The sequence below is a fragment of the Poecilia reticulata genome, linkage group LG11, assembly GCF_000633615.1.
Source record: "Poecilia reticulata strain Guanapo linkage group LG11, Guppy_female_1.0+MT, whole genome shotgun sequence".
NCBI lineage: Eukaryota > Metazoa > Chordata > Actinopteri > Cyprinodontiformes > Poeciliidae > Poecilia > Poecilia reticulata.
The window spans coordinates 15,251,909-15,262,463 of NC_024341.1; the positions used below are offsets into that span (position 1 = coordinate 15,251,909).

General features: G+C 38.0%; 2 protein-coding genes across 3 annotated transcripts; one reads left to right on the forward strand and one right to left on the reverse strand.

Annotated features, from left to right (window-relative positions):
* Positions 1-82: 82 nt before the first annotated feature.
* stk3 (serine/threonine kinase 3 (STE20 homolog, yeast)) lies at positions 83-9,794 on the reverse strand. 2 transcript variants are annotated; one of them, XM_008422075.2, is made up of 11 exons: positions 9,392-9,794; positions 7,342-7,422; positions 7,123-7,251; positions 6,808-6,922; positions 6,440-6,604; positions 5,616-5,783; positions 5,384-5,521; positions 5,147-5,272; positions 4,841-5,042; positions 3,071-3,264; positions 83-2,846 (listed from the first exon to the last, which is right to left on the reverse strand). In XM_008422075.2, exons 1-11 carry the CDS (start codon positions 9,424-9,426, stop codon positions 2,688-2,690), a joined length of 1,512 nt encoding a protein of 503 aa, XP_008420297.1. In that variant the 5' UTR covers positions 9,427-9,794; the 3' UTR covers positions 83-2,687. The 2 variants fall into 2 exon arrangements, with proteins under 2 accessions (XP_008420297.1, XP_008420298.1); XM_008422076.2 differs by lacking the exon at positions 9,392-9,794 and adding an exon at positions 8,009-8,189.
* Positions 8,760-10,430, forward strand: polr2k (RNA polymerase II, I and III subunit K). Its single transcript, XM_008422074.2, has 4 exons — positions 8,760-8,852; positions 9,073-9,142; positions 10,103-10,195; positions 10,313-10,430. Exons 2-4 carry the CDS (start codon positions 9,082-9,084, stop codon positions 10,333-10,335), a joined length of 177 nt encoding a protein of 58 aa, XP_008420296.1. The 5' UTR covers positions 8,760-8,852; positions 9,073-9,081; the 3' UTR covers positions 10,336-10,430.
* Positions 10,431-10,555: the final 125 nt, after the last annotated feature.

The following is a 10,555-nucleotide window of genomic DNA, read 5'->3' on the forward strand; positions in this document are numbered from 1 at the left end:
AAGATTGCGACTTTTATGCCGGTCACAAACCTCAGGATCAAAGTTCATTTACGATAGTCATAGATAAGAAACCAAGGTCTGATAACTATATGTAACTTTTATTAATTATTACACGTTCTCAAAGTATTACAAACAAAAAAATAAATTAAAAGGGTTTAATGCTTACATTCCACTCTGCATTAGATCAAAAATAAAGAAAAAAAAAAACTTAAATGAACACAAACTTAAATTTATTTAATTTCACACAAGTGATGGGGACAGCTGAGTCAGTTTCCTATTTTAATTCAACTTTTTTTTATGAAAACAGAATAATAAATAATCTTCCATATTAACTCTGCACTTACTAGAAGAGCATCTATCTAAAATGCAAACATGCATAGTCGAAAAGACGGCAAAACATCCGTTTGGCCCCATGGGGCGGAAATTTCAACAGTCGGGATCACGTTTTATAAAACAAACAAAAAAAAAAAAAAGATTCTAACACAGGAGAATCATATTCCTATGCAATTTATTGCAGTGTAGACTCCAGGCCCTAAAAGTAAAAGGTGACAATTTACAAATGACTTAATTCTTATCAATTAGAAGGAAAACAAATCTGAAGAGAATCAGATGCGGTTTACATGATACAGTACTGATGCTGTTTATATTGTCTGCTTATTCCAGATAAGTCAGTGAGACACAGTAACAGATCTGCTTATTCAAAATAAACAGGTGATCCACATTCATATGTAACAGAAACCTGCAAAAAAAGAAAAGATAACTTGTACAAGATATTAAGATGGTTATTTCATTCAGGGTCATTAACATGAAAAATTGAGGAAAAGGCATTTAAAAAAAAAAAAACAGCTTCTTATTTAAGGGATCAAAGGTGTTAACAGCTTTCAAATCACCAGATATGTTTGTATTTTTGATATCGTTTTGAGAGCCCAGCCTGAAAATGTCAATAAAATTCAACTTAAATTTAATCAGATACAAATTACTGCAAGAGATAAAGTTGAGAAAAAAACACTTTATGCATCATAGGAACGTAATGAGGTGAAGAAAATATCACAGTGATATTTTAATAAAGAGGATTGTTTAAAATGTGAAATTTGTTCCAGGTGTATTGAATTCATATTTTGCATCCTGATGGAGTCTCTGTGCAGTAGTTGCTCCCAGCCGACAACCAGTTTATTAAAATGTAACAGACTTGAGAGAACTGGACTGAAACAGAAAACAGAATTGGGAAAAGTTTGTAACCAATTTTAAATGATATTTGCACAATTTCCTGATTTGTTGATTCATTTAGAAACTGAAAATATTCTTTCCGATGCCGTTAATGAACATAATATATATTGATTTATTAAAAATTGGTTGATTCTGAACTCTATTTTTACAATCTATTGAGCTTTTATAGTATTGTTACAACTTATCGTCACTGTGAGATGTTTTACAGATGAACAGTAAATGCGTCGCTGCCCTCTAGCTTAAGAGGGAAACATATTTCCTCTGCCAAGTTTGAGGATTATCTTATCCATGTCTGATTAAGTGCAGCTACTTTATTACAAAAGGAAGCCAAATATCTGTGTGCCAACAGGTTTTATGTTTCAAAAAAATAAAAAATAAAGAGCATTTTACCCTAAAACACTGTATTCTTTCGACAAAACAAAAACGTAGCCATGCACTACTGCTGCAGGGAAAATCTGAAAAATAAAGCAACAAAGAGGAATTAAAATGCAACCGTTGTAAATCTGACAGTTTTGCTTTAGTCGATGCGTCTTCACCCTAATGTCTGAGACGAATCTGAAATCTAATAATCATTGAACAACTTCAGAAGATTTTTCAACAAACAGTTTTACCGCTTAGTCATCCCTCATGTGGACCGATTAGCGGAATAAAGTCTCAGACTTTGAATGCATAACATCACTGTGAGCTAAGAGGAGGATCTGTTTGACCGAAGAGGCACTAAGATACATGAAGTCTGTTAAAGCAGACGGTGCAAAAAAAGAAAAGCCCAAACATGAAAACTAATACAAACCCAAAAAGTTAATCATATAGACTGATAAGTTTGAAGTTCTCTGGTACGTAACCCGACCACGATGTTTCCTTACAGCTTCAAACCAGAGAGCGGTGCAAACGTCCCGTTACGTGGCGTTTTATTACATTGCGTGTTATTTTAAGGCATTCACAAAGTCAGCATAATTCTGATTGTCTTTGGTCATAGTCAAACCTCCTCAGCATCTGATGGTGGTCATTTCCAAACTAGGCTCTGTGTTATATTTACATTGGAAGTAAAAAGTCTGAAGAAAAGAAAGAAGAAAGAAAAACTTCATTAGATCTGCTGCATCTACAGCTGCTCCTGCTGCAGGACTGACTTCCTTATGTGCTGATGCCGACTCCCAAGGCTGACAGTTCACTGAGAAAAGAGGAAATTCCTTTTTAAGATGGCCTCGGGGTCACTTCTCTTTTTTTTTTTTTTTTGCCCACAGTCCTGATCAGCGTTTACCAGAAAGCGGCTTCACAGCAACTGCGGAGAAACGGACGTCATCCAGGGTAGAAAGCATCTAAACTTCATTCAGAGGCCAGTTAGCAGTCAGTAGGGACATTAGAGAGGGTTTAGGTAAGAACAACATGGTGGTCTTTGTTCTCCTGCTGGGACAGAAGTTTGCTGCTGGCTTTGGGAAGGGGAGGAAGGATCGGAAGAGCCCTTAAAAGTTCTGTTGTCTTCGCTTCTTGGCATCCATTGCGTCCAGGATGGGTTGCCGCTTGGCGGTGTAGCGCTGCCGCAGCTCCTCGATCTCCCGCTCCATCATGGGATCCAAGGCGGTGAGGCGCAACTGCAACTCCTCAAAGTCCAGGTTCTTCAACTGAAGACGCACACACACACAAAACAATAATAATAATTGGAAGGAAATCAGATATTTAGAAGGTGATCAGATACAGGCTTTACAAAACATCGACTGAAAGGATGGATGGACAAACGGGCAAATGGGGGAGATTGATTAAAGAATAGTCAAACATTGAGGGAAGGAGAGGCCAACAATAGACAAACAAACTGAAAGAAATTGAAAACCACAGCCAGGACACTCACAAAGTCAAAGTCTCCATCCTGCGGCACCTTCCAGTTGTCAGGAAAGACATTTTTGGACTGGATGTGGTAGCCGGGCTGCTCCAGCGGCTGATTTTGGTTGTAGTTTTCCTGCTGCTGAGCCGCCTTGTTGGAGTCCTGCTTATCAAAGTAGTCCATGAAGGAAGGACGTATGGGCTGCTGGGGGGTGGCATTCCCTGTGAATGAAGAAAAGGCTCTAGTTAATGTCTCAGGGGAAAAAAAATAAAAAAATAAAAAAGTACAAAAGAATCTCAGACGAGCTCAAATGTATAAGATCAAAATGTGGTTGTTTTTTGGCTTCATCGTAAGTTTGTCCTCAGACATTACAGGCCGTCTAAGCAGTTCAGATTTTTTAATTTATAAGAAACTTCTGACAACAGCTAAAGTCAGAATGAGCATCTAGGATCATAGTTTGAACAGTAGATCTATTCAAACTATGAGTTATGATTATACAAAACAAAAATCAAGGCAATCAGTAATTACAAAAAAACAACAAAAACAACTTCCTTGTAAGTTGTGGAAACAGTTTGGCATAACTAGGACATGCAAGGACATGTAAATGAAATATGATCATTGGAAATTTTGACAAAGCCATGTGACTAACAATTAGTGAAGTCATGGCATAATTTAAACGGTTAAACTGGGACCATGAGATGACTGCAGCTGCGCACAAACGCGCAGATATTTATGTCACTGTAATAACCTTCAGCTTCCACTGGGGCCAAAAGCAGATGGAAAAAAAAAAATCCAAATGCAAGCTAAACCCCAGAGCTACTTCACAGTGGAGCTCAGGGGAAAAAACGAGAAAAAAAAAAAAAAGACTGGCGTCAGAGGGGGACATGTTTGATGCATCAACAGACACAAGCAGAGTTTATAGGGCCATGAATGAAGCTTTGACGTCATTATCTTATTGAAGGATGGCTCATAAATAAGTTTAAGAGGTATAGATTTAATATATCCATCTTTCACAAAGTGGTGAATCGTGAAGCTGAAGTAAAATGTTACATGGCTTTCTAAATATTTCAAACATACAAAATGGAGAAACTTTTTCCCATCTGCTTCTTTTTCCTCTACCACCAACAATAAACTCCAGCCCAACCAACCGAATTAAAAAAAATCTAATTGGTAAACAGAGTCCACATGTGTCTAATTTAATCTCAGTCCAGGGTTTCTGAAGGTTTCACCAACTCAAATTTCAGACTTTTAAAGACCATTATAAATGTAACTTAAAGATTTATATCTCCACAGAAACGTACAAATTTTGTCCATCCAACTGGCGATACATTTTTCTTCTAAACATCAAAGCAGATTCAAATGGTAGAATGACACTCAAAGTCCAGACATGAATCCAAAGAAGAATGAAAACTGATGATCACAGACACTCTCCAGCCAACCTGACTGAACTCAAGTCATTTACAAAGAAAAATGGGTGAAGATTCCAGTCCTCTGATGTGCAGAGCTTGAAGAAACAAAACATGCAGCTGTAACTGTAGCACAAGCTGGATTTACAAAGTCTTAACTCAGGATGTGGCTCAATTCAACTGCAAGTCACATTTCTTTAGTTCGCGGTGAGAAAAAGTTCAAGAGGTTCTTTACTTGCTCCTCAGTTTTGCAAAGTGTCACACATGATTCTTTTAATACGCACAATGACAAAAACTAACAACCAACAGAACCCACAACGAACATCGTCTCAATCTGGTTTCTGAAAACGTTCTGGAGAATAAAATGTTTTAAACTGTCTTTTGGTCTTACTTCTCATTGACCCTTGGTCTTCCTCCTCCTCTTCGTCGTCACTATTGATGACCATGGTCCCCAGGTCGGACTCCAGCATGGTGCTGCCGTGTTCGATCATGGTTTGGGCCCCGTCACTCATCGTGCTGGTGGCCCGCATGGTCCCAGCACCCTCAGAACCCGACTTCACCATGGTGTGGGAGTCCACCTCCGTCTCCTCCTCCTACGAGGAAAAAAAAAAAAAAAAAAACATGTAACGCAACAATGAGCCGTCTGCTGGATTATCATTTCCCTGGAAACGTAGTAACATCTCAGCCAGACTCGTACAGAGTTATCATCCTCCTCCTCCAGCTCCCTCTGCTGCTCCTGCTGCCTCTTGGCTTTCATCTCCATGGCCTCAGTTATCAGATCTCTGAGGATCGACACAGGTTTGGCCTGGCTGATGAACTGATGCTGCAAAACAGTAAAAAGTCTCATCATTCTGAATCTATAAATACGTCCAGATCAGTTTGTATGAGAGATACTCGTATCCATGCGTGTGGTATTTTGTTATTCTGCTCCAACCTGTAGCAGCTGTGTTGCTGTTGCTCTCTGATCTGGGGTTTTGACCAAACACTTTTTGACAAAGTCTGTGAAATCATCTGACCAATGCTCCGGCTTCCTGAACGTAGGAGGAGGGTTGGTGGGGATCATGAAGATGGCCTGAAGGAAAGACGCAGGGTCACAGAAGAGAACAAAGAATTACGCCTGAGTACAAGCGCCAGCTTATTAAAAATTAAATAAACCACAGACTTACTCTCATCGGGTGGATGTCAGCATAAGGAGGTTTCCCCTCTGCCATTTCTATAGAAGTGATGCCCAGAGACCAGATGTCTGCTACGCAGTTGTAGCCGATCTCCTGGATCACTTCTGGAGCCATCCAGAACGGAGTACCAATCACAGTGTTTCTTTTCGCCATGGTGTCCTTTAGAAGGAAAACATGTCAGGAGTATTTTTACTTAATTTCCATGAATAAAAACCATAAATAGACTAAAAAACTCAAATCAATGGTATGACACATTTTAAATAAAACTACGTACAATGGCGGTTACTTTTAAAATGCGAATTTAAAACAATGCAAGTCTTTAATCAACACACCTACAGACAGCTAAGTGTTCATAACTCAAAAGGTATCATATTTTAAAAGAAAGAAAATAAAGCAGGTCATAACCGAGAAAGGACTTGAATTTTTGTTTTACAAATAATGTGAGAAGTTTGATGTTCTATATTCAGACGCCCCGAGTCGTCACTTTGTAGCTCCAGTTTTACTTTAACCCTCCCTCCAGCAGTCTTAAGACATTGGGTCAATTTGACCCCACAAGTTTTTTTACTCTGTACGCAGTACACCAGGGTCACACTGACGTCGTACGTGCTTTTACAAGTTTTTTATTTGATGTGGTTTTGGGAATTGACGGTCTGACAGGATAAGCCCCCGTTACCTCCCTTAGATTCTCTAGTGTCTGACCGTGACATCTGCTGTGCTCCTCCTGAGCGTCGCGCCAAGACCGCAGGAGGGAGGTTAAAGTGCCTTGTAACAGTTTTCCTGCAATTAATAAATCTCGTTCAGTTGGTTTATTTTACCGTTAACTGCCCCGCAACTCCAAAGTCAGCCAGTTTGGCGTGACCCTCCGTGTTGAGAAGGATGTTTCCTGCCTTAATGTCACGATGGATCTTTCTCATAAAATGAAGGTACTCCAGACCCTTTAGCGTTGACTTCAGAATGGTGGCGATCTCATCTTCCGTCAGCTGGTGTAAGAGAAAACCAAGACAATAATAGGATGAGAGAACCATTAAAGTGACACATCTATGACATATAATTATGCGCGAGATCACATGTGATGGTGGTGTGTCAGTTAATAAAGTATTTGTTAAAAATGCCTTTAAAGCACAACAGGTCAACTACATAAACTCCAATATGGGTCAACTGTACAGACAAAGTTATAGCACACAGTTTTGTTTCGCAGCCTGATGATGTCTGAAACAGATCCAGCTCCACAGTACTCCATGACGATCCACAGGTCCGTGTTCTTGAAGTAACTTCCATAATATTTTACAACATAAGGGCTGTAAGGAGAAAAGAAATGCGGTCAAAAACAAAAGCTTTAATTTGAACAGAAAGAGCACTAGTTACAGAAATAGCAACCCAAATTAAAAACCCAAAGAGACGATTAGACCGTCAGCAGCTAAGACTTTGTGTACAGTACTGCCGATTTGTTTCAGCTAAAGTTTGGGTAATTTTTAGTAAAGCAGTGGGGTAGCCCTACCTGTCACATTGCTGCATGATGGAGATCTCCTTGATGATTTCCTGCAGATCGGACTCCACAGGAACCTGCTTGATGGCCACCACCTGCCCCGACTCTTTATGGATGGCCTTGAATACGCTGCCATAGGAGCTAAACGCACACAAGTTACAGAAGACGTTTCATAAGAGAAACTACCAGCAGCCAGTCGTTAAAAAGAGTGGAAAGGAGAACACTTCTTACCCTTCGCCAAGTTTCTCCAGAACATCAAACACTTCCTCTGGCTGTTTGGTCAAACTGTCCTCACTCAGCTTTTTCAGCTTACTGCAAAATGAAACAAGTTATCCAATGACCTCAGTGACGCTGATGACATCTACTTCAGTCATGACAAATCCGAAATGTTTGGGTTGATGCAATATGATAACACTTAAAAATGTGCATCGTTATTTATGGATTTTTACCACTTCAATGGGAAAAACTATAACTGACAGAATTGGTCAACAGTCAGGGTAATAATAAAAATGTCCTAAAAGTCTAAACAACAAGACGTAACCTCATGAGCGCGACACATAAAACACTTCCAACAGACTTTGGTTTCTTCTGCGTCAAACACGTACTGTAATATTTAAAATATTTGATTGCGATTCAGTAATTAATTTGCTTTTCTCGGATAAAAAAAGAAAACCAAAATCCTGTAAACTACCTTAACTTCAATTGTTACTCAATTAACATTAAACGGAAAGAATAGTTTTAATGTGGCGTCCGTGATTCATTTCTGATCTTTTTGTCGATATTTTGAGTCGAAACTTTAAAATCAAAGTGAAGCTAACTAACTTAGCTTAGCATAAGCTAGCTGAGCTACCGCGTACATTAGCAGCTTTAAATGACGACTTCGGATATGCCCACGAACCTTTTCGGCGCTGACGGCTCCATAACGCTAACCCTTAAGAACTAAAAAACAACAAAATATGAACTTATGATGCCGGGTAAGTCAGGAGTAGCCAAGATACGGACATCGTCCGTAAACTAGCCTGTTTGTCATAAACTAGTGGAGGGCCAGCTGAGGGGGAGCTCCTCAGATGATGGACACTTTTGCGGTTTCAACGGCACAACACCGCCGCCTTTCGGAAAGGAATGCAATGACAGAATTAGCCAAGGACGTGAATACTTGGAAAACGCTGATAATAACCAAGTTATTACAATTAAAACCCTCAGTGTGTTACCTATGGCAATGATTTATCTAGAAAAAAAATATATACAAGAACGTTTCTTCATGTCAACCGCAAACCTTGAAGAAACGTTTCTTTAAGAAACCTTTCCTTTTACCTCTTTTTAAGAAACATTAAATTATTTTTGGCTCTTAATTCGTTATTAGAAAGCTATAATAAAAAAATGCAAATTTTAGTCAGTCTTCAGTTTTTTTCCCTCCCCAATACACCGAATTTCCACAACGGACTCACATTAAAAAGTACGAGAAATATTTTTTTAAATCTATTTTTTTGTCATTTGTTTGAAAATTATTTTCTTTTTGCATTGAAAAGATTTAATACCTTACATTTAGATACACATTTAACACCGGTAAGATTTATACATTTATTAGTCATTTTTAAATACATCCTAGTCCAGCTGGTGGCGCTAATGAGTGTCTAAAACGGCTTGCCGTAAAAGGCAAAGAAGAAAACCGGAAACTACTTCCACGTCATTTGTGCGCATGGAGAGATAAAAGTAGGGGTAAACAGCTAGCATATAGAAAGGTAAACAGGGACTTTTTATTATTATGCCTTTCTTTTGTCTATTATAGACGTACTTTGTTATAATTGCGTCAGTAAGAGCATGCAAATAACTGTATAGTTTACCTAATAAGCTGATTGATTTATACTGACCCTATAAGTAGCACCATGCTGTTTTTGTTAGCATGCTGTACTAAAATCAGTTAGTATGTGGTGATATTAAGAGGTTTCCTCCCTATTTTAGCAGGATAAAATGGACGCACAGAAAGATCTACAGCCGCCCAAACAACAACCGATGATCTACATCTGTGGAGGTAATCGGCTATCGTTACCGATTATATAGATAAACATGTTTAGAGGTGGCTAGCTAAGCTAATACAAAATATAAACGCTGTTTATTTATATTCAGTTATAATTGTAAGGCACATATACATCTAAAAAGTTAGAAAATCATATCATAAAGTTTACATTTTTTTTAATCACTCGTTTCTCAAAGTGAATTCACGAATTCAAAGTGAATATTTCAAGCGTTTATGTCTTATAGTCTGAGGAGTATTACTTACAGAGTATAAGAGCTCAATGGATACCATCGTTTCATATTTACTCAAATTTCTCCGTTCAGGCCACGCAAGTTCCTCTGCTCCAAACTCATTCATCCAGATTTCCTTATGGTCCTTGATTTTATTCTGGTGTGTCTAATTGGAGCAGAAATGGGCCCACCCCCAATTTGTTTCCACAAAATCGGAAGTATAAAAATATTTAAAAAATATTTTTGGGAATCTTGATTATTAAAAGTTCGTTTCACTTAAGCAAAGGGATAAAGTCAAATGTAAAGAATCATACATCTCTAGTAAAATGCATGATCTCTTTTTTCAAGAATTTGTTAATCAGCCGTACATCCATATTATCTTCAGCTTCAGTGTTTGTGATTTTGATTATTTGAAGTTGTATCACCAGAACTTGAAATGTCTAATTATCATTATTATCTACTTGTACTTTATGAGTTACTGTTGCAGACACATGATTAACTTTTGTTTAATTACAGCAGTGTGTTAAATAAATGTATCTAAAATTGTATCACTGTCTGAATCTGAAATGTTATCTCCTCAAGGTTTAACGAATTTTTTAGTTATTCACATTAGCTTCAATTAGCTTTAAAATAATCAATTGAGTCTTAAGTGTCTATGATCATAATTGATGTTTCTGTTATGGTGTCTTCTGATTATGCTGGAGGAGCCGATCTGACTCTTTCTTCTTTTATTTATTTTTCGCAGAATGTCACACTGAGAATGAAATTAAAGCTCGCGATCCCATCAGATGCAGAGAGTGTGGCTACAGAATCATGTACAAGAAGAGAACAAAGAGACGTATCCTTTTCCCGAGTGTTTGTGTGGGAGACAGATCTGTAAGATGTCTCTAACCTTATATTAAGTGAAAATTCACTGCCACTCTTTCTGCACATTTCCTCAATTCTCTAAACCCAGTGGTTGTATTTGATGCCCGGTGAAGAAGAGAAGAGCGACATATTTGACTTTAGTTGTTTTTGTTTTTTACTGTTTTTGTAGAGTATCACCATGTAAATAAACAGTCTCTCAAGCCTGGCATATGCTATCCCTCTCTTTTTAAAATTATTTTAATTACTTTTACAAAGGAGTAATGCGTGAAAATTTTCTCTCTTTTTTTTTAATTTTAGAAATTGATAAAAATGACTGACTCACAGATGTTCA